At 46.5% G+C, this 24,608-nt stretch overlaps 1 protein-coding gene across 1 annotated transcript in view; it reads left to right on the forward strand.

Moving 5' to 3' along the window:
• The first annotated feature begins 14,189 nt into the window (after nt 1-14,189).
• Nucleotides 14,190-24,608, forward strand: part of CUNH10orf143 (chromosome unknown C10orf143 homolog) — a 28,432-nt gene continuing 18,013 nt past the window's right edge. The window contains exon 1 of the mRNA XM_052713237.1: nt 14,190-14,902. Coding sequence (XP_052569197.1) covers nt 14,834-14,902 — 69 coding nt within the window. The 5' untranslated portion in view covers nt 14,190-14,833. The remainder of the gene's footprint in view (nt 14,903-24,608) is intronic.

Raw genomic sequence — 24,608 nt, forward strand, 5'->3', positions numbered from 1 at the left:
TCTCTCTCTCTCTCTCTCTCTGTGCCTCTCTTTCTGTGTTTCCTTTCCTCCAGGCCTGTCTCTCTCCGTCCCCCCTTTCCCTCCTAATAAAGCTCTAAAAAGGTACCACTGGGTTCTGTTGTGATTGTGACCTTTCCACGGGGTAACCAGCGCCAGCCACCAGCGCCATTTTCCTTTCACTGACTTCCTTCAGGGATGAACAGTGATGTCAAACTGTGAGGGAAATAAACCCTTTCTCCCCTAAGTTGCTTTGGTTGTGGTGTTTGATCACCGCAAAAGTAACTCTAACTGAGACACTCGGCTTTCCTCTATGCAGGTGGGTGCTCCAAATCTAAGTAAAAAGGGAAAGCAGGAGATTGGGGCTGATTTGGACCCATGTCCCTTGTAGGCTCATTCTGGGCACTGACTTCTGCTGATGTCACGTATAAACATCACTCACTGGTGTCTGATGCCTTCTTAGGAGCTGGGATTCCCACCTGAGAGCCAGTGACACCTGGACCTTCGATGTCCTCTGATGAGATACCATCCTGTGCTGTTGGGTTTGCCTGACCAGGAACAGCCCTCCCACCACAGCAGCTGCTTCTAAACCTTCTGCAAATGAGACAGTGAAGCTGCCCCTGGGTCACCGTGAGGTACTTCTGGAGCATAGGAACAGGATTCCGGCCAGGGAGCTGAAGTCCTTGCCTAGGAAGGAGAAAACGTCAATGAGGAGGCAGCCAAGAAACTCCATCTCATGACTGCAAGTCATCTATGGCATATGTGCATGTGTGTGCACATTCATTCATGTAGAGGCCAGGGGACAATCGTGTATGTTGTCTTTCAGGAGCTGTCCACCTTGTTTTTTGAGACAAAGTCTCAATGACCTGAAACTCTCCAAGTAGGTTAGACTGGCCGGTCAACAGACCCCAGGGATCTAGATGTCTGTCTCCCCTTCCCAATCCCCAGCATTGGGATTACAAACCCGCGACCACAGTCAGCTTTTTTCCAGTGGGTTCTGAGGATGAAGCATAAGTCCTCGGGTTTACAAGGCAAGCAGCAAACACCTTGCCGACTGAGCTAGCTCCCAGCCCTTAACGGTGTTGCAAACTTGTGAGGGTGGAGGACATATTTTCCTGGGCTGGACAATGACAGCTGATATTTACTCCTCCTAAACAGCCAGGGTAATGTTTTTACAAGGTTTTTAATGATGTGTCATGCATTCCTATGGCCAAATCTTACTCAGCAGGCACAGTGCTATTCTGCAGAGGACCACACCCAGTCAGCCGAAATGAAGCCTAAAGTCCAGTTCCCTCCCATGGGTAGAAATCCGGAAACCCTACTTAGAGAAGGGAGAAACATAAAGAGATGTTGGAGGGAGTTGGGAGAGGAGAAAGCATGGTGCTGAACAGGGCTGCCACTCAAGCAAAATGGCCAGGGTTCCCTTCTTTTAAGAGAGACTCTTAAATTCCAATTACTCTGCCCCCAAAGACCAGTTGAGAATAACCCCAACTGGAGGGAATTAATTTCCTTAGGAATTTCACTGGTGAGAGATTAATGGAGCCCCCCGCAGAGCAGCGGTAAAGCTGTTAGTACAGGATTTGCACCTGAAGGATACATATTTTAATTTCAGTTCTCAAGCTGCGATAACATCTTCTGAGCTACCATAAAAGCATAAATGAGCCCCAATGAGCCCTGCAAGTCTGCTGAGGACTGGCAGCTCACAGCTCCTCAGGAGGAGCCTGGAGCTCACTTGGCCCAGCAGGACTTCGCCCCACCCCTTCACCCCCCATGCTGCCCCCACAGTTTGGGCACAGTGAGAGCAGCCTGGGCTCTTAGCTGGGAAGGGCCTGAACAAGCCTCCCTCTTGCAGGGTCCTGGAAAGGTGAGGACCAGGTTGACCCAGGCCTGAGCAGAATCCTGAGGTGGGAGTCTCCTAAAGAGGCCATCCTTGTTCATGCACAAGTACAGCCATACCTCGTGTGACAGCTTGCCTGAACTGATAATGGGGGTGCCCTCGGGCTGAAGTCCTCCCATGTCCCCTCCAGAGAGTCCTGTAGGGAATTTTACCCCACAGTGGACCTTGGGAGGCAGGTTTCACCAAACCATGTAGGTACATTGGACACCATGAGGCCAGACTCCTCCTTAACCTGTGGCCACCGTGGCCGTCGGACTGTTTGCCTGCCACTCTGACAGCCATTTCTCCTAGCACAGAAGTGGAAGTAGCTATGAGCCGTCCTCTGGACCCTCAGGAGGAGGAGCTCCATCTAGGGACAAGACAGCCAATTTCCTCACTCCCTTCTTACCGGAGGTGCTTTTATTGGAGCGCTCGGTGTATAGGCTTGCTATAAAGGTTGTTTATGCTGTCATAGCTAGATGTTTATTGGTTATATTTCTGCTGCACTTGCTTGAAAAATAATTATTTCCAAAGAAAAGAAGAATTACATATCCAGTAAACTAAATAAGACTCAGTGTTTATTAGGGACCTCTGACAGCTCTTCAAACGCAAACAAAAAAAAAAAAAAAAAAAAAAGGCTTCTGAGCAGCGAATGGACAATTTATGTGCGAGTTTATTTGTAAAACAGATTTCAAGACATACTTCATCTTGGCTGTGCCAATAAAATGTGTTCCATTTCTTTTCAGGAGCGGGTGCTCTCTGACGGCTCCACATAATCTGGTTTCCCCTAAGAAGGTAAGACGGGCTGGATGAGCAGGCGTATCCTCCAGCAGGAGCGTGGGTTGAACATCAGGGCGGTTATGGTGAGGACTGAATGATCAGATCCCAAAAGGCCAGCTCCGAAAGAATCCATCAGTGAGAATGCAGCTCAGCAATCTTAACTCGGCTGCTGCACTTTCCACAAATTCTCCAGTTAAAACCATTTTAAACTTGTTTTTAATGGGTGTATAGTTCTTCCATCCCCAGCCTGAATCCCCACCTTCTCTCTCTACCTAGGCCCAGGAAGAGCTGAGTGGGGTAGAGCCAGTTCCACGCTGCCGGTGACATCAGCCTTCTTCTCTTCAGACTGGAGTGCCTTCGTTGAATGGATTCTCTAAGTCCACTTAGAGAGTCTGGGAAGACTAAACACAAACCGCTCCAGGGCTCTGTTGGTGCTTGCTGTATGTCCTGCTGTTTCTTGACCTATGAAGTTTTAATGCCTTCACTGGCCCTTCTCATTCCAACCAGCTATATAGAGCTTACCCATGTCACCAGGTCTAGACTGTGCATTCGAAAGCATTGCCCGCACAGGGATGGGAGGGGTGGGTGGGAGAAGGAAGAACTATTTGCACAATCACTGACACACACATTTCCACACACATAACTACCTTCCAGGAGTCCATGCCCAAGGGACCACCCCAGACACGTGGTTCAGGACACTGCATTAGCCTGAGCATGCAAAGTTACCTAACAAGTGTTTATATGTGGTTGTGCATCCTGTCTTTTCTGAGTCAAAATGTTTTACATATAAACAGTGTGCAATGTATGCTCCGAGTCCTTTGAGACTGTGTTCTATTCTTCTTTGTAAGTCTCGTTTCTTTCTTTTTTTTTTTTTAGATAGAATCTCTCACTACATAGCCCTGACTGTCTTGGAACTCACTATGTAGACTGGGCAGGCTTCAAATTCATGGAGATCTGCCTGCCGCTGTCTCCCAAATTCTGGAATTAAAGGTGTGTGCTAGCTGTAATTTTTGTTTCATATCTACAAAACTAAGGACATGGGTGAACCTGCCTGCATCACAGGCACTAGCTTATGGAATGGCTTGAGTCAGGAGTTTCCCAAAACCTCCATTGTTGGACACTTTCTTGGTTGCCTGTTCATGGGCTTTGGGAATTGGTTGGAATAACTCCTTCATGGATTCTAAATATGATGCATTATTCAGAGGTGGAGCCTAGTAGGGGACATGCCCTGGAAAGATGTACCTTATTCCTGGTCCTTTTTGCCCTTCTCTCTTTCTGCTTCCTGGCTGCTACAAGGTGAACTGCTAGGCTCTGTCAAGACCCCACCCCCACCATGATGCACTGCCTCACCAAAGGCCGACTCACAGTGATCACAGGCCTCACAGCCATGGTCCCATTGGACCACAGACGTCAGTCTCTGAAACCATGAGCCCAAAGCAATCTTTCCTCTTTGGATTTCTTTCACTCGGGTATTTATCACAACAGCAAAACGCAAACTAACGCAGCCTGTGGAGTAATTCTTTACAAGGCTAAGAATCTCTAGCCAGCCAAACTCAGGCTAGGTGGCTCAAAGAGTTCCCATCCCTGTCAGAACCTTCCAGACATAGCGTCCTACCTTACCACGCTGGCTCTCTGTCCAGAGCTCTCACTTGCTGTGTGGGCACAGAGATGCCATCTCCCAGAGAAGATCTGTGGAGTAGCCAGAGAAGACCAGGCACACTTGCCTCCTCCTATTAGCAGAAAGATTCAGGATAGATATTTATGAGGAACACACACACACACACACACACACACACACACACACACACACACACACACTACACGATTCTCTATGTAGCAGATGCTGTCCTAGCCTGGAAATCAGATCCACTGAGTTGAATTAAGTCCATGATCTCAGTCATCGTTGCCATATTCCTCCAACATCCACTACACCCACAAGGGCTTCCTCCTTAATACACAAGAGATGTTTCTCTTGGGTACAAGAAGAGAGACAAAGGCTTCTTCTTTCAATCCTAGGACAAGAATCCAGGGCTTCAGCATCCTAGGCAAACACTCCATCACTGAGCTACAAATCCAGCCTTCTTACCCTGTGAGATAGGCCTTACTTCCAAGTTGCCCAAGATGGCACTGAACACTCAATCCTCCTGCCTCTGCCTCCTGGGTATATAGCATTTCAGGCTTGTGCCACCAGGCTCAAGGAATGCTGATCATTTGCTACTTTTTTTTTTTTTTTTAATTTTCCGGAGCTGAGGACCGAACCCAGGGCCTTGTGCTTGCTATGCAAGCGCTCTACCACTGAGCTAAATCCCCAATCATTTGCTACTTTTAATCATTGTCATCTGAACTCCTACTCATCCTGAGCTCCCGAGGAGTCTGGTGGGCAAAGTGGGCAGGAATGTGTGGTCCTTAACCCTCTTCATGCAACTCCATGGCCTCTGAAACGGCAGCATTGACTGGAGGAAGTGTGGAAGCTCAGGGAGGCGGTGCCTTCAGATGACTTAGGCAAGCATCCCATCAGATGACCTGGAAGATGTTTGGACCTGCTTCACCCCCAAAGCATAGCCATGGGAAGTTCTCCAGACTGGAGCCCCACTCTGGATTTAAACAGCCAGGATGTTTTCTGTGGTTTTGTTCTGGAAACCACTACTGACTAAGCTCCTTCTTCAAGAACACACAAAAAAAAACAAGCACCAGGCAAGATAGCCCAGGCCTGTGATCCCAGCTATCAGGTAGAGGTGCGAGCAGACTGAGGCCAGGGCAGGTAACATGAGGTCTTTTCTCAGAAAAAAAAAAAAAAAAAAAGCAAACAGGCTAAGGGCTGAAAAGAGTGGCAAGGAACTCCTGCTGCTCCTAGCTCTAATACCACTGCTTACAACGGCCTCTACCCAGACACATAAAAACACAAATCATTTTCCTTTTTAATGAGCAGAAAAGGCTCATTAAACCTTATAATCCCACTCAAAAGGAAGAGGCAAGAGGATCAGGAGTTCAAGGCCAACCTCCATTATATAATGAGTTTGAAGCCAGCTTAGGCTATAACAAATGAGGGAACCCCACAAAGCCCAGCAAGAGAGGAAGGAAGGAGATGATAATTTTAAGACTGTGCTGTCTCTATTAGCTCCGGAGTATGTCTAAATACATGAATTGATATGTAATAGTCTCCCAGTCTCAAGACTAAGTTGCTTATTTCCTGACAGTTATACACTCAGAGATGGCTCTGAGGTGCACCTGAGTGGGAGACAGTACCCATCACTTGCTTGGGAATAGGTTTTTGTTTAGCCCAAGAAATGTTTCAATCAAACATTTCGCTTTCACTATTGCCAATAGTTACCTTTCTAAGCTTAGAGACGCATGGGTAGGTCCCCCAGATGGGTGGTCTTTTCCTTCATGAAGCTGAGGGAAAGAGCAGTGCCCAGCCCTCTGCTGGGTCTAGTCAACTGTATAGAGCCAGGACAGTGACTGTTCCTCTGGTCATCAAGTCCATCAGAAGTCTGGCTTTGAGCAAGCAGCAGTTACCCTAGGAGTGGATAGCAAGAGGCCCCGAGCTGCCTACAGCCTTGAGGGGCTTCAGGAGCCTGCTACTCAGCTCCTCTCTTCCACACCAGAGCCGCATCTGGCCCCATCCTCTAAGCCAACTTCGTTTTGTTTTATTTTTTAATATAATGCTGGGGATTGAAAGCCGGACCTTGCCGGGCGGTAGTGGCACACGTCTTTAATCCCAGCACTCGGGAGGCAGAGCCAGGCGGATCTCTGTGAGTTCGAGGCCAGCCTGGACTACCAAGTGAATTCCAGGAAAGGTGCAAAGCTACACAGAGAAGAGAAACCCTGTCTTGAAAAACCAAAAAAAAAAAAAAAAAGAAAGAAAGCAGGACCTTGGGCACACAAAGGCAAATGCTATGCCCCTAACCCTATATGTTTGTGTCATTTAATTTTGAATAGTAACTGGGTTTTTTGTGTGTGTGTTTTTAAGTTTTATTGTGTGTATGAGTATTTTTCTTGCATGTATTGCCTGTGCACCATACACCTGCCTGGTGCTCTCAGAAGTCAGAGTCAGATTTTCTGGGACTGGAATTATAGACAATTGTGAGCCTCCATGTGGATGCTGGGAATCAAAACTGGATCCTCTGGAAGAGCAGCCTGTGCTCTTAACCACTGAGCCAACTCTCTAGCCCAGTTTTTTTTTTTTAATTATGTGTATGGGTGGGGGTGTGTGCACATGAGTGCAGTGCCCTCAAAGGCCAGAGGCATCAGATTCCCCTGGAGCTGGAATCATAGGCAGTTATAAGCCATTTGACCTGGGTGCTGGGAACTGAGCCATCTGTCCAGTCCCCCAGTTTTATTTCTTTGTCCCAAATTCTCTGACCATCTTCCTAGACTCGTGGAGACCGAAAGGAATCTTTCCAATTTGATGGAAATCTTTATTTTCTGATTTCTCGACACTGTAAATCACTGCACCGGAGTGGCACTACAAATGACCAGACCCCCTCTTGGGGTAGTGAGTCACAGATGTATCCCTCGTCACCCAGTTTTCTCTCCTCAAGAATTGGGTTATTATATTACCATTCCTTATCCAGAGCTGTTATTATTGGGTATAACTGTATTTATCCTACAGAAATATGTCCTTTTACGATGGGATATAAATATTAACTAACAACGTCTGACATGCCTGGTCACCAGCACAGCTGGGAGAGGTGGGAGTCTCAGAGAATCTTGAGTCCCAGCCTTATCCTTAAATGAAATGTTCTGTTTTAAAAGATGCTTGCAATCTTTAACATTATTTAGCAATCTCTTCAGGAAAAGTTCATCTCTTAGTTATCTGAGATGTGGAATGTGGCTTTGCATGTCTTTGATTTTGCTTTATAATTTCAAATAGTCAGGAAATATTGCATTCTCTGGCAATCAATTTATTTTGATTGATAAAAAGGGGTTAATAAAAACTCCCTTAGAAATAAAAGGCAGGTGAATAGCGATATATCTTTCCTGGTGCCTTCTCTCAGCTGTGCATAAAGAGAGCAAGCTCTTTACTCCTCCTCCATAAGTCTTCTCCCCTTATTTTCTATACCTAGTGAGTCATTTATAATCCTTATTATTTCCAACCCACATGTGAACACAGCATCAGTCATATTTCCACATGCTAGAGCTTTTCCTTGCCTATGCTGAGAGAGCCGAAAGGCAAAAACACCCCATAATTTATATGAAAATGCATGCCCAAAATGCATTATCCAACATAACTAATGTGACTTCGGATCCTTGCAAGTGAAAAAATTTAGGACAAAATATAAAACCTTGTGCTAAAGTTCCCATCTATTCCTGAAAACCAAGTACAACCCAGAAAGCACATGGGCATATGGTATTTGACAAATGTCACCCACTGATGAAAGCCAAGACTAGGTTAAAAGGAGATATAATTAATGCAGTCCACTCAAATATGAAGCTATTGATTTTGGAAGGCACATTTGTGACAGATATTCTTATTTCTTGACAGCATCTGTGAAGAAAATTCGAGGTGGCAGGCTGTGGAAGGCTTACCTCCTGTGTGTAGGGGGTGTCTACTGTGATGCCATGGGACAGATGACACACACCCAACACACCTTCTACACTCCTATACATCTCCAGTCTGCATAGGTCATAGAGTTTCTCAGATGTTAAATCTGAACTCTTTGGGGTCACCTTGCCAAGCATATTTCCAATGTCAGAAAATGTTTTAGGTGATTAGCTGACTCACAGAAGTCTTCAGGAGCGCGGAAACACCCGGGACTGTTTGTGATTCTGAGATTTGCTGTAATGAAGTGTTCCTGGTCATGAGGAGTGCAGTTAAGCAACCTTGTATGGAGTCTTGCCAGAAGTGAAACTAGCTTAAAAGCTGTGTTGGTTGGGTTTTTTGTCAACTTGACATAAGCTCGAGTCATCTGGGAAGGGGGACTCTCAGCTGAGGAATCATCTCTGTCAGATTGGTCTGTAGGCAAGTGTGGGAGGGCATTTTCTTGATTAAGGATTGATGTGGGAGGACACAGCCCACTGTGAGCAGTGCTACCACTGAGCCGGTGGTCCTGAGTTGTATAACAAAGCAGGTTGAAGAAGCCACAGGGAGCAAGCCAGTAAGCAGCGTTCCTCCATAGTTCCTGCCCCCAGGTTTTTGCCTTGACAACCTGCTCTGAGAGAGAAATGGAGCTGTTTTAAGTTTCCTCCAATCCACTTGTTTTCAGAAAGATCTGCAGCTCAGTAAAGAGGCTTCACATCGGACCCGAAGCCCACAGAACAGCAGAAAGTAGGAAAGGGTATAGTTTACAATCAGATGTGTTACTTGATCCTTTTACAGGCCCGGGCATCACTGTGCCTCGGCTCCTTCCTTCTCCCCTTCCCACCTCTTCGTCCTTTCTTTTAGAGACAGTTTCCTGTATCCCAGCAGGCTGGTCTAAGACTCACTAAGTAGCAGAGAATAACCTTGGATTGCTATCCACCGGCCTTCACTTCCTACTGCTGGAATTACAGGTGTGGCCACCATGCCTGGTTTTGTTTTGTTTGTTTGTTGTTGTTTGTTTAGATCTAAACAGGAGAATAGTCCCGAAGTGTCATGTGTGAATATAGTGAAGTCAAAGATGCCAAAATGAGTAAGTAACATAGCATGCATTTGGGAGAGTTCATTCCTGAGTGCCTACTGTATACCTGGCCCTGGCCAATGGGAAACAATCAGTTTGTGAGGTGGGAGTGGGATTTAAGACACAGGACCCTCAATCAGCAAATAAGAAAACCACTGCACAGTGACCGGTATCAGAGAGCTGAGGCCACTCAGGGGACCAGGGTGGCTGCTGTAGGTCAGGCAGCAGACATAGATAGCTCCTCTGAGGAAGGGACAATCAGTTAAAACCTAAAAACTGAGAGAGGGGACCAGGTGCCATGTGGAGAAGGGAGGAATCTTCAGAAAAGATGATGTCATCATCATATCTCAAGAAATTGTGAGCTCCAACGGTAAAAGAACTTTATACTAAACCCCCAAAGAAGAGCTGAAATAAGAGGACAAGAACATTATTAAATGCCCTCTGCAAGCCAGACTCCATGCTAGTAGACAATGAACATGTGATCTTTCACCTCTCAGTAGGAAGGGTGAGGCGGCAGCTCTTTTTCTAAAAAAAAAGCCATTGGAGTTTGGGGTTGAGGAATGGAAGTAACGACTTTGCAAGAGAGCTGCATCCAAGTTTTCACACACACACACACACACACACACACACAAACACACACACACACTGGCAAGATGGCTCAGTGGGTGAAAGGAGTTGCTGTCTGAGTCTGGAGACCCGAAGTGGATCTCCAGAACCCATGGGCAATGCAGAGAACTGACTCCTGAAAGTAATCCTCTGACCTCCACACATTTGTGGAGAGACTTATTCACCTGAACTCATACGCACATCATACACGTATAATAATAAATAAGTAAATATGTAAACGTCCAAATATAAAAATTTAAATGAAAAACAAAGACCGTGGATAGATAATTTTCCAAAGAAGATAAACAGACGGCCAATAAGCACCTGAGATGATCAGCTTCATTAGTTATTAGGGAACAGAAATCAAAGCATTTTGACATAGCATTTCACCCACCAGGGTGGCTGCTGGCAAGAGTACCAAGTGTCAGATGACAAACGAAGAAATGGAAACTCTTGTGCTTTGTTGGCGGGAATGGGAAACATTTGCAGCCACAACCAACAGTTGTGTTTCAAAAAGAAAGAAAGACCAGTTACCCACTAGCCAGCAATTCTTCTTCCAGAAATATACATCAGGTAACTGAAGCAGGGGGCACCCGTGTTTTCTAGCGGCATTTTCCCACAAAATGGAAAAACATGGAAGCAAGCCAGGCACCCAGTGATGGATGAACGCATACACATCGTATAACTGACCCATAGAATGAATGTGGTTCTGCCTCAGGAAGGAGGAAACATCGACACATGCTACAGCGCTGATGAACTTGAAAGCATTCGTACTCAGCAGAGCCGCTACACAGATCCAGATTCTCTGACTCCAATTATGTCAGGTACCAAGGCTGGTCAGATTTACAGACAGCCTGGCATGGTGGTGCACAAATGTCATTACACTCAACGAGGTAGAGGCAAGAGGATCACTCTGAGTTTGAGTCCAGCCAGGACTACATAGTGAGGCCCGGTTCCAAACCAAGCAAACAAGCACAAACTTACAAAGACAGTAGAAAGGTGGGTGGCAATGGGAGTCAGTTTTTATGGGGCCATTTTCAGCTGGGGGAGATGAGTTATTTTGGAGATGGGCAGTGTTAGAATTCCTAGCCACTCCCCCAGCTACATGACTGTGGTGCGCTGGCAAGATGTTTAGTTATCCCAGGGCCTTAAGTCCTACTAATTTGTGCGCTGTGTGATCATGTAATTTGTGCACAGTGTGATCACGTAATCTATGCGCATGTATGGCGTAGCTACATAAGCCCATATGCGCATGTGCGGCGGGGAGGTGGGGTGCCTATAAAAGCAGGTTCCACTTATTCCTCCTCCCCCTTCCTACACGGTCATTCCCCCATAGGCCTCAGCACACCCCTTCTGTTCCCTTCCCTTAAAAAATTCTTATACTGGATTTTGTTGTACCTCGTGGCTTTTCTCGAACGGTAAACAGTGCTGCTTAATGAATAACATTGTGACGCTTAATAAATAACAGGCAGGGGTTATGCTTGCCCCACACTGTGAATGTGTTTTGCCACTGAGCACCTCAAAGTGGCTAAGATAAACCAAGTTTGAAGGTAACCCCAGCATTAGGAGGTGGAGGTTGAAGGATCTCTGTGATTTTGAGGCCAGCCTAGTCGACACAGAGAGTTCCAGGCCACCTAGGGCTATAGCGTGAGACCCTGTCTCAAATAACATCAACGACAAAAGTTTAAGATAGAGTTTAAATAATAGACGAGGTCTAGTACACATCTTGCAGTCAGTTCTGAAAGGACCAGTGTTTGGTAAATATCATCTGAGCTCAAGTCTCTTCTCATTTTTACAGCACTGGGGATCAAACCAGGTCTACCACTGAGGTCCATCTCCAACCTTTCTACATATACCCACTGTTGTACCTAGCTCATGGGCTAAGGATGTGGGGAAATGGTTCTGGAGTTGTCTTGAGCATCTTTAAAAGAAAAGAGAGCAGGCTCAAAATGGAGCTGCTCCTAAAAGGTCCAGGATTCCAGACACTTACGTGAATTATCTGTAAGACCTGACCCTCTGAAGGATCAGCAGAGAGCCAAATTGCACTGAGCTGACAAGATGTCATTAACACTCCTATAAAAGAAAGGGATCTTGAGTCTTGAGGCAACACAGGCTGGGGAGAGATGCCCCTCCCCCATCAATGCCTGAGGCAGATGGGAGAGCCAACCCTGAAGTCATAAGAGTAGGAGAGCTGTCCTTGCCCCTCATTAGCTGCAGCATTCGGGAGAGTGGCCACTACACCCTGCCTGGACAGCACAGTAGAGCTGGTCCTGAAGGTGCAGGTGTGGGAAAACCAACCCTGAGGATGTGAAAGTCGAGAACTGGCCCCGCCCCTTGCTCATTGCTGCAAAGGCTGAATTAGCCAGGGCAATGCAGGAGAGCTCACCTTGGTGGCCAAGACAGGGGAGAGCTGGCAAGCTGACCAACCCTGCAAGTACCCAGGCCCAGAACCAGGGTTATGTGTTGGCCCACTCCAACATTCACCCCATCTGTGACCTGCAGGAGCATGGGAGTAGGGAGTTAGTGGGGTAGGGATGGGGTTAGTCCTGTAGACCCAGGCTGCGGGATCTCCACAACACAGGCAGCAACCGGATGTCCAGGAAGAGTCCCAGTGGGGGTCCATCGTCAATGGTGCAGCAGAGACCAGGGGCCTCGAAGGACACCAATGATTCTTTTCAATCAACACCTGCATGTAAAAATATATGGATAAAGGGGTTTACTGCGTGACTGGCTCACTGTGTCACACTGCAGCTTCCATGATGAGATTTTTCCCTTTTTCTTTTTTTTCCTCTGTTTTTCTCTTAAATTTTACTTTCTTTTTGGGGGGGTAGAGAGGAAGATGGGTGGGATTGGGAGGCATGATGTGAAAGACACAGAATAAATAGAAAAATAAGTTAAAAAAAGAGAAAGGGATCTTGAACAACTTGGTATACTCTCATTGTTGCTGCTTTCGTCTTTTTTTATACAAGCGTTTATTTTTATTGTTCTTAACTCTTCATTTTTAGAGGGGGTGTGTGAGTGCTGGCCTGAGATGTTGGATCCCCAGGAGCTGGAGTTACAGGCAGTGTGAGTCAGCTGACATGGGAGCTGAGAACTGAACTCATTCACTCTGCAAGAGCAATAGACGATCTTAACCAATAAGTCATCTCCCCAGCCCATGCTTTTTGTTTTGGTTTTTGAAACAGTGGTTTTTTTTCTATGTAATACAGGCTGGCTGGAACTCCCTATGCAGAACAAGCTGTCCTGGAACTCACAGAGACCTGCCTGTCTCTGCATCCCAAATGCTGGGGTTAAAGGTGTTTTTGAGACAGTTTCTAGTAGCCCAGACTAGCCTCCAACTCACTGTGATGATGACCTTTGAACTGCTGATCCTCCTTTCTCCACCCACCTTCCTTCCTTTTTAAAACATCCCTTCTAATTATTCTGTTCCTCTAGAGAACGCTGGTTAATACACTGGGCAAGAACTCCAACACCAGAGACACACTGCCCAGCCTCTTTAAAAAATTCAAAAGATTCTGAATTCCAGAAACACACCTGGTGGGAAGAGGGTGTGACACAAGATTGTGGATAGCCAGTGTCAGTGTCAGCCCAGGAACACTGAGGAGTGACATTCCATCTAGTGAGTACTTGGCTTAAAATATTTTTATTTTTTTTCTTTGAGGTGGGGTCTCTCTATGCAGCCCTGGCTGTCCTGGAACTTTTTAAGTAGACCAGGCTGGCCTCAAACTCACAGAGATTCATTCACCTGCCTCTGCCTCCCTAGTGCTGGGATTAAAGGTATATGCCACCGCACCTAGCCTGCAAAATTCGTTAAAATAGGTAAATATCTCCCAGTCCCCTATCAGTCGCCAATGTTATCTCTTACAGGAAACTGAAGTAAGAGAGCCACCTGGAGATTCTGCAGCAGCAACCTAAGGACAGCTTCATGCACTCATAATGGTTTCCTGTGGTAAACTCAAAGTGCCTCAATAGAGAAGTGTGGAGTGTGGCCAGGGGTCACGTGGCTCAGAAGAACGTGTTGTTAAAACCCACTTTGCAGGAGCGTTGCCACCAGCACTCCTGTTGGTGATGTGAAGGCTGTCACCGCTCCAGGAAGTTAACGTTGAACGGGAACTGGAAAAAGACACCCCAAGGTCTACTTCCTAGAACTCTGCTTCAAGCCACCTTCTCTACTTCTCACTGGTTCAAACCAGCTCACATGCTCACTGCTAGCCAATCACTGCCAAAGGACTGGCCCTATTTTAATTCGTCAAAAAAGGCATAGGGATCTGGGAGCTTTAGTACAGAAGAGTTCAGAGCTTTGCGGGGGGCCTGGAGGGAGGAAGAGGCTGGACAAGCTACCGCAGGAACCCTGGCCTAGTCTCCAAGAAGTCGGTGTGCAGCCTTCCGCATAGCCGGGGCCTGGAGCCGCACCCCACTCCCGATATCTGTGGCCGTCCCTGCCCCCGGTGGTGCTCCCGGGGTCCTGCTCACGACCAGCTAGCAAAAAACAGCAGGGCGCTGCCCACAAGGCGGAGATAGAATTTGCGTTTTTCTCGCACCACCAAGCAAAGCTATTAGCGGTCAGACCGCAACTCCCGGGCTAGCGCAGCCTCAGCCATGCCTATTGGTCTGCGGCTCCATCAATCAGAACTCAGTAACCAATCATAAGGGAAAAGAGGAGGGCGCGCCTCCCTCGGACCAAGGGTTGCAGAAGCCTGGCAAATACTAAACAAACGACCTTTGGGACTGACTTTGTGAGCCGAGAAGCGACAAACTAGTTACAGCTTGCTAGGCATCCACCTGTGGCGGGTGAACGAAGCCCTGCACCTCGGGCCGTAGGAGGCTCGAGTTTCGGCTACTCCTGCCTGCAGCCCTCGGTGGGGCACAGTCGCGGTCCCGCAGGCTACGCCCCACGCCTCCTCATTGGCTCCTCCAGGCACGTGGTAGGGTGGTCCCGCCTCCGGGTGGCCTGAGAGGCGGCACGCAAAGCCGCATGGACAGCTTGGCGCCAGGCCGATGGAGACGACGGAGGATCGAGGAGCTGCCGGTTGCAGGGGACGCGGTAAGCTCCGGGCAGGGCGCGAGCCGAGGGAGGCGGCGCCGTAGCTGGCGTGCGGGCGGCTAAGGCGTGGCCCTTCCGGACGGCGGGCTGGCTGGGCGGTGGAAGCCTGCTGCCGAGGCGGGGCCGGGGGCGGGGCCGAGCAGAGGACAGTCCCGCCCCTCCGGCTGCGCTTGCGCATAGATGCGTAGACGTGTGCTCCGTAATACCGTGTTATGGAGTTTATGAATTACACCCTGTGCCTTAAGTCCTGTCTGGTCACCCATCCTTAATAAGCAAACTGATAGATCCAAGTTAAAAGTAGAAAGCAGAAAAATATTTATTTAATGCAGCCACGTTGGAAGAGGGACAAAGGGACCCAGGTGAACCCCTCCGACTTGGGAGTCCTGAAGTGAGAGTAAAGGTGAAATAGAGAGCCAAGAATATCTAAGCAGTCCGTGTCAGAAGTGTGGTCCGGTCAACACTGGCCCATCATTGTCATCTTGTGAGGTGGTCTGACAGGTTAGAACTGTGTGAACTCTTTCCACTGATCCATCTCTCCAGCCCCCCTCTTTACACATTCTTATAGAAGTTCCTTATCAGATTCATGATTGCAGAAATCCTCTCCCACGCCGAACCTTTGTATATTCTTGTAAGAAAGTTAGTTTTAACTTCTGCATTTAGATCTGTGTTCCATGTCCATCAGAATAGCACAGAGCAGATTCAGAATAACCGGGTTATTTTGTGAGTACTAAGTTCTCAGCACCCTTTGTGGAACAGCTTTTTTTCTTCCCAGTAATTACTTTTGTAGCTCTGTTGGAAATTAGTTCCTTTTTAAATGGGAGGGCTTTTTCTGGACTTTCAGTTGATCAATATATTCACCTTTGTGATAGTACAATACAGTCTGAAGTGCTGTGGTTTGAATGGGAGGTCCCTGAAAAGGCCACGCCCATGCTAAAGGTTGATTGACATTTCATCACTATGGAGAGTTGAAATGTTGCAGGTTTTACAGATTGAAAACTAAGATTCTCTCCAACTGTTCTTAGTCACTTATAGCTATTCATCACCCACCTCTATATCTCTGTCACCTACCCTTGCAGCTATCAGATTAAAGCTTTGGGGATGTTTTAACTTAGGAGACCATTAGCTTCCATGAGCCCTCAAATAGAAACCTGTAGACTTGTTTCTTTGATTGTAACCTGCCTATCTGATGCACCACTGTGTTTAGTAAATGCCTTAAGTTATCACATCTGTCTCCGCTTCCACAATGGAACACATCATTCAGAGTCCTTGTTCCCCCGAGTCACTCAGAATAAACCATTTCTTATTTCCTTTGAAGGTGAAGTTGTGTTTTGTGTTTTGCAGACACTTTGCTTGAAGTCAGTGTTGAGATCTGTAAATGCAATTCTCAAAGTTTGTTCTTTTTGTAGATTATGTCAGCCATTCTGGGTCCCTTGAATTCCCATATGAATTTTAGAATCTGCCTTTTAATTCCTGCAGACAGGTCAGCCAGAGTTCTGCTGTGCTGAGACTTGACCCCAGAGCCATGGTGTGCTAGGCAGGTGTTCTACCACTGAGTGAGACCTCTAGGTCATTCTCCCATACACCCTTTTGTAAAATTTTAGTTTGACACAAATTGGCTTTAAATTTGTGGTTCCAATTTATTTCCACTCCAGTCTGAGAACATACTTAGTATGACTTGTATCCTTTCAAATTTATGACAATGGCTTCTTCCATGGCCTCAAATGTGGTTGGCTTTGGGGAATGTTTTGGTTTTTCATTTTTATTTTTTTGAGATAGGATCTTTCTACATAGCCCTGGCTGTCCTGGAGCTCACTACTTAAGCCAGCCTGGCCTTGAATTTACAGAGATCCACCTACCTCTGCCTCCCAAATGCTGAGATTAAAGGGTATGTGTTGTGACAACTGGTTGAAGTGAATTTCTTGTATACCATAGTTGAATCTGACTGTGGATGTCTTGTCACATGACTATTGGTATTTAAAAATCCTTCATCTTTTTTTGGAGGCAGTCTTACCACATAGCCCTGGTTGGCCTGGAATTCACTATGGAGACCAGGTTGGCCTCAAACTTAAAGTGATCTTCCTGGCTTTGCTTCTCAAGACGTTTTTGTTATTGCTTGCTTTTTGAGTTAGGATGTCATATACCTGAGGCTGACCTTCAATTCAGAATGTAGCCATGGATGACCTTGGACTTCTAATGCTGCCTCTGCTTGTGCAGAGCTGGGAATACAGGCTTTCCCCACATTATTTGTTTTCTATTTAGCAACTCCTTGCTTATCTTTCCTGTTTTCCTCTTTAGGCTTAATGGGTTTGTTTGTTTGTGTGTTTGTTTTGTTTTGACTGTGTGCTGTTTCCCTCATTGGTTACTTAGTTGCCGCTTTGCTGTTTGATCTAGTGTGTATCTTCAGTTGACACAGTCACTGTCAGGCTGCAGCAAGCCCCTTCATGGTGAAGGAGCTCCCGTGATTCTCCTCTCAAGTACGTTCCCCTCTGCTGCAGTCCTACATGCTGCACTGTGCTGTTTACCGTGTCACTCACACAAGCCTTACCCAGGCCGGACCCTGCTTAGCTGTCAGGATCAAGAGATCTGCTCCTGGAAGGTGTCTTTCCGTAGACTTCTGTTTAAGCCGTTATACTTTAGAGAGGTTTCCATAGCAGGAACCAAGAGACCATACATACAGAGTTCCATCATAGTTCGAGTCTTCTTTTCGTCCATATTACCTTCTGGAATGTTGAGGGTCAGGGGTTGTTTTGCATTTGTTGATGATTAGATCCAGAGATTTGTGTATACTTTGTGCCCTAATACTGAACAGAAATATCCGATGTCTATAGCCCCTTTTAATATTTTTTCTTAGTGTTAATATTTCTCTTTAGTGTTTTTTCAGTTTTAGGAAATCAAACACAAGGCCTTCTACATGTTAGGCGAGAACTCTGCTACTCAGTGGTGTCCCTAGATTACTTTGGGAATTTTTAGAGGACAGATCTGCTGGTGATAATTATTTTGTCCTCTTATTTGTCAAAGTATTTCACTCTCTGTGTGTGTGTGTGTGTGTGTGTGTGTGTGTGTGTGTGTGTGTGTGTGTAAAGATGATGATGATGATGATGATGATGCTAGGGCTCATATACAGGGCCTCACATATAATAGACAAGAGTTCTGTTGCTAAGCTACATCCCCAGCTTTCTTTTTAAAACAGGATCTTACTACTTTACCCACACTGACATTTAATGTGTTCTGTAGCCAAAGCCGACTTTGAACTTGTGGTGCTCCTGCAAGCCTCCCAAGTAGCTAGAATTATAGGCCCATGCCACTGGACATAGCTAGGTGTCTCAAATTCGATGGCATCTGTAACCCCAGATGTCAAAGAATCTCGATAATTGCAAGCACAGTATCATGGAGAAAACTATGGCAGAGACAGCTAATGAGCAAATTGTCCGAAGGTACTGATAGGAAAATGTAAAAGCAGCCAGAGACACGCTGTGTGTGGAGACACAACCATAGAGGGCTGTGACTTCACACTGGAAATGGTTCTAGCAGAACAGTGGTTTCCTCAGTGATGGACGATACCCAGTGACAGTTACCTTTTGTGTTCAGTTTCTGATAACTCCTAGGATTGTTTTTAAGCCAAGCAGCCTTTTCTCTGAAAGTGTCTAATTTGCCACTCATTGCGTCCAGTGCAGTTTTCATCTCAGGAACTGTAACCTTCCGTTTGGATCATGCACACACACACACACGTCCCATGTCTAACATTTTGAGCATATGCAGTTATAGGAACCCTTCGAGTGCTCTCCTCTCATTCTTCATTTTCAAACCAGAAGAGTTTGTTTTGGCCCAGTTCTGTGACCCTGTGGACAAGCAGAGTATCATGTTGGGGAGTGAGGCTGCTCATTTCACAGCGCTGTGGGCAGAGAGAGAGGAACGGGGGATGATAGAGAGGAAGGGATTGAGGATGAGATGTATGCTTTAAAGGCACACCCCATGACTTGCTGTCAGGCCATGCCTCTTATTAGCCACTGAGGCTATGATTTCATTAGTGAGGTTAACACCCTCACTGCCCGTCTACTGGAACACGATCCAAGAATGGAGTTGTGTGAGGAGAATTCTGAGTGTTTGTGAGAAAACAGAACGAGATTCTTGTGACTTAAGTTTCTACTTTTTAAATTTTATTTATTTATATTTTATGTACATTGGCGTCTTGTCCAAGTGTATGTCTATGTGAGGGTGTTAGATCCCATGGAACAAATCTTACAGACTATTGTGAGCTGCCGTGTGGGTGTGCTGGGAATTGAACCCAGGTCCTCTGGAAAAGCAACCAGTGCTCTTAACTGCTGAGCCATCTCTGGAGCCCGTGACTTCAGTTTTTTAAAACATGGAATTGTTCTGGGACCGTGTTTTCATGCTCCTCTAGGTGTAGCAGACAGGAGTGAGCTTACTTCAGCCACTCATTATTGCTTGCTGCTGTTATCCTGTATGTGCCTCTGTGGAGAACGACATTTTTGCCATGTGTGGCTTGCCGTGTGATTTTATACAGCTTGAACTCTTGAGAACTTTACTCATGTGACTCTTCTTAACCTTCAGAATACAAATTGTCTGATACTCTAAGCTGCCTATTGCATGAGACTTTAGTTCGCCCCATTTATGGTCTCCATTTTCCCAGGTCCCACTGCCACTACAGTGGTAAACACCCATCACCTCTGGGACCCCACCTTGGAATACTGCTGCATTGGGATCAAGCCTTAGTTCATGAGACTCTGGGGGACACTTACTATACAAACTATTATACCTAATAATTTTTTATTGGTCAGACATTGTCAATTAGAGGTGTAGTAGTTTGAATAAGAATCGCCTCTACAGGCTCACATATCCAAATGCTTAGTTACCTGCGATTGGCACTATTTAAAAGGATTAGGAGGATCAAGAGGTGTGGCCTCACTGGAGGAAATGTGTCACTGGGGGTGGGCTTTGAGGTTTCAAAAGCCCATGCCAAGCCCAGTATATATCCTTTTTTCAGCCTGTGGGTCGGGATGTAACTCTCAGCTACTGGACTAAACTTCTGCAACTGTAAGCAAGCACCCAGTTAAATGCTTTCTTTTATAAGAGTTGCCTTCGTCATGATGTCTCTTCACAGCCACAGAACAGTGACTAGGACAAGAGGCATGGGTGACATCCACATCAGAAAAAGCTCACCCCAGCATGGTGGTGACTCGTGAAAACTGCGTCCCTGCAGTTCCCTGAACAGCAAGCAGGCAGTCCACAGAGTCCGTGGTTCCCAACAATTGTTTACTGCTTATAGAAATCTGGGGAGGGACTTCGTGCACCTCGGAACTACCTGAGCTTCCCCAGTGTTATAAAATTGAGCTTTCCATTTCCTTAGCTTTCTAAAAAGAGCTTCCCTCCAGGAGGATATGTTTCAATTCATAGGAAATGGCTGCACAACACAGAGGTACCCAATAACGCTTAGTTTGAAGGACTTTTTTAGAAGTTTGGGCTGGGCTAGAGAGAGAAGATTCCCAGCATCCACATGTCAGCTCATAACTGCCTGTAACCTCAGTTCCACAGTATCTGATGCCCTCTGCTGGCCCCAGTGACCAGCAGGCAAGCAAGTGGTACATAGATAACACTTGCAGGCAAAACACCCATATACATGAAATAATCAATGAATCAATAAATAAAAATAAAAAAATTAAGAGCTTCCAGCTCCAGAGCTTGCTTCTTCAGAACCTTTGAGCCATGGGGTCCACGTGGATGAAGAAGCCAATACGTAGTCTGAAGTTCAAAGACAAAAGATAAAGTGTAGGTCCAAGTTAACTATGTTCACCCGTGGAGGCTGAAGGAGCAGATAAAAGAGATGCTGGGGACGGGGACCTTGTTGTGAGTTGTTGGGCTACATGCTGCTGTCAACAGCGCATTTGAAACTTCTGTCACCATCTGGTCACCAAGACCACCATTGAGACACCTGCCTTGTTCACAACCGGAGCAGCCCTAGCCCTTGCCCTGAATCTGTAGCATTCTGACTGGCTGTATTCTCAGAGGTGTGCAAATGTAATGTAGATAGAAGAAATCACCTCTTCTGCTAAAAGCACAAAAGGCTTAAGATTGTCAATTTTAAGTGTTCCCTGCCTTGTTTTGACTGGGAATATTTTAAAGATTGTCTTAGAAAAAAAGTTCATCAGCAGCTACTTCACAGCCAGCCAAAAGCACCAGGGGCCGGGCGTGGTGGCGCACGCCTTTAATCCTAGCACTTGGGAGGCAGAGGCAAGTGGATCTCCGTGAGTTCAAGGCCAGCCTGGTCTACAAAGCGAGTTCCAGGACAGCCAGGAGTGTTATACAGAGAAACCTTGTCTCGTAAAAACAACAAAAAGCACCAGGGACCTGACTTTGCTTCCTGGCTATGGTCTCGCCTCTGTGAATTCTTCTGGGGGCAAAGGCAGCAGTGTGGTATATTGTGTCCTGGCAGACTGGCTTTTCCTAGCTATTCCTTTCATGGACACCCTCAGGCAGGTCAGGCTCTTAGTCCAGAGATAACAGACTCAAGGATGTCGAGAGGACAGGTAATTTTGAGTTCCAACCTGGAGTATTTTTGATGCAGGTACACAGACTTTGATGTAAATGAACCCGAAAGCTTCAGTCTGTCTTGTTTACCAATTCTTACTGTTATGAACTGGTTTAAAAACTGGGGATGGGAGGGTAGGTGGAACTGTGTTTTATCCCTCTGTTCTATCTGTGGGGAGCTTCAGGACCTACCTTTGCTAACACTTGGGAAATTATCCAATAAAGCCAGTAGTCCTTGTCAGCAAAACCACTTAAACGTATTGATGGCTTTAACACCCTCCCAGAAACCCTAAGGGGTCTAACTTAAAAGTACGAAGATGGAGAGCTGAGTCTGCCCGTTTCACTCCGTCGGATGCAGATTTGATGGCTCGTCTGCCGAGTGCGGTCCCCAGTGGAACCCTAATGAGCACCCGCTGATGAGGCAGGGCCTTCCAACAGAACCCTTTGCTTTGCCCTTTGGTGGTTATTAAGATTTTCTTCCTCCGTCATTATAGCCCACTCCTCAAGAAACAGGCTCCTGAGCCCTCACCCCCCCCCCCCCACTTTTTCTCTTAGAATCTGCTGAGCTGAGTTGCTGTGCCTGACTTGGTTTAGTTATGTTTGGCCACGCTCCTCCTTGGTAAAAGAAATGGGTCAGTGGTTCGTCTTTGGTTGTGCCCCTGACCTAAGTGTTCTCCTACAGCTACACAGAGTACCAGTCTGTTGTAGCTGGGGTCGGATTTTATTATAGATGCACAGAAAAGTAGAGAGGAGATAAGGGCCCCCGGAAGACAACTTTCCCTGGCTAGGGAACCTCCTGCATGGCTGCTGTATTCAGCAGGTGCCCTGGAAGGACTGTGGGTTGGCTTCTCTGATTATCAGGTGCTTGGCACCAAGAGAGGTACTTAGTATGTGTCCTGGGAACACCACCTTGTCCATCTGACTCAGAGAGCACACGCGTTTCACAGAAAAGAAATAAAGGAGGCCTAGAAGAATGTGTCATATTGCTGATATTTCCAAAACATTTATTTAGGAAAGACTAGGATTCAGTTGTGTCATAACGAAATGCAGTATTTTGTACAATTAATTCATGCTAATGAAAAAGAAAAAAAAGCAGCCTGTGATTCTAGCAGTTGGGAGGCTGAGGCAGAAGGATCACTGTGAGTTCAAGGCCACCCTGTGCTACACAGTGAGTCCAGGTCAGCCTGGGCTGCAGAGTAATACTATGTCTCAACAAACCAAACCAAACCCAAACAAAAAACTATCATCGTGTGTAATCTGCTTTCCTGATCTGGACTGTAGCTTGCTTCTTCTGACTTCTCTTAGAGTTCTGAAGACTATTGTCGGATGAACTTGGAGTCAGTTTTCTTTAAGGGTGTGGTTCCTGATAAGCTGATTCTTGCATCCCCAGAAGCCATCAAGTGTCCTCAAGTAGGACTAGGGGTTCATGAACCCCTTCTTATACGTGCTAAAGTGTCGACTGACTGGATCGTGAGCGGGCAACCACAGCTGTTGTGAGTTCATGAGTACAAGTGGTCCTGTCATGTCCAGAAGACACGGTTTCACGCTGATCTTCCTGGACCTTTGGCTCTTGTAATCTCTCTGCCCTTTCTTCACGGTGACCCTTCAGCCTTGGTGGGAGGGCGTGTCCCATCTGTGGCTGAGCTTTGGCCAGCTGTGAGTTTCCGTGTTACCCAGCATGCACTGCACAGGCATTTCTCTGCTGAGATCTGAGAGCTGCACTGATCTAGGAGTGTAAGAATAACAATTTAGAGAGAGATTTGATATTGTGTCTTTTTTTTTTTGTAAACAGCCTATTTAAGTCTTTTGTCCATGAAAGAAAAAGCTTAACTTACATACCACAAAGTTAACTTAAAAAAAAAAACACCTTTATTTTTATTTTATATTTATGAATGTTTTACCTGCATGTGTGTCTGTGTACCCTGTACCTGGCTAGTATCCGCTGAGGTCAGAAGAAGGCACTGGATCCCCTGGAACTTGAGTATGGTTGTTGTAGGGTCTTTAGAGCTCTCCAAATGACCAGAAGACATCCAATATGCAATTGTAGAAAGCAGCTTTATTTTCAAGACAGAAAAACCAGCATGCTGGGGTCCACCTAAAATGGTGTCTACCCCTTTTAAGCCTGCCTAGGGGAATTCCAGCTGTGGTTAAATGTACTTTGAGGTGATTGGGTTAGATCTTTACTGGTACAGGAATCATTTTATGATTGGCTCATGACATCTGGTCAGCAACTGTGGTTGCGGTCTTAGAGGTCTGTCTGCTGTGTCAGGGGTCTGTCTGACTGAAAACAGCAAGAACAATTCCTGCTTATGGCCAGGTAGGACCTTGATTGGCTACCAGACTGGACGTTCTCCCTGAGGGTCTGATTGAAGCCAGACATGAGTCAACACAGGATGGTGGGGTAATATGGGGCAGAGGTCTTAGCAAACTAGCCCCGGAAAAAAAACAACTGGCCCTGTCCCTTCAGTTGTGAGCCTCCATGTGGGTGCTGGGAATCAAACCTGGTGCCAGTGTTCTATTGCTGTGAAGAGAGACCATGACCACGACAACTCTATAGAGGAAAACATTTCATTGGGGCTGGCTTACAGGTTCAGAGGTTTAGTTCATTATCATCATGGTGGGAAACAGGAAACATGGTGGCGTGCAGGCAGACATGGTGCTGGAGAAGGAGCTGAGCAGTGTATATCCTGATCACCAGGCAGCAGGGAGGGAGGGAGGGAGGGAGGGAGGGAGGGAGGGAGGGAGAGAGGGAGAGAGAGAGAGAGAGACAGAGAACCACTGGGCCTGGCTTAGGCCCTTGAAACCTCAAAGCTCACCCCCAGTGACACACTTCCTCCAATAAGGCCACACCTACCCCACCAAGGACACACCCCCTAATAGTGCTGATTCCTGATGATGCAGCCTTCAAATACATGAACCAGTGTGGGCCATTCTTATTTAAACCACCACACCTCTTTATTCTGTAAGAGCAGCAAGTGCTCTGAACCTCTGAGCCATCTCTGAGGTACCATTGTTGTTGTTTGTTTGTTTGATTGATTAATTGATATTAAGTCTTTTGATATATCCCAGGCTGGCCTTGAACTCAGGGTTTTCCTGCTTCAGCCTTCTGGTTGCTAGTATTACCAGTGCCTGCCACATACCTGGCTTTACTATTCATTCT

This window comes from Peromyscus californicus, unplaced genomic scaffold, assembly GCF_007827085.1.
Source record: "Peromyscus californicus insignis strain IS unplaced genomic scaffold, ASM782708v3 Scaffold_4__1_contigs__length_199733344, whole genome shotgun sequence".
In the NCBI taxonomy this organism is placed as follows: Eukaryota; Metazoa; Chordata; class Mammalia; order Rodentia; family Cricetidae; genus Peromyscus; species Peromyscus californicus.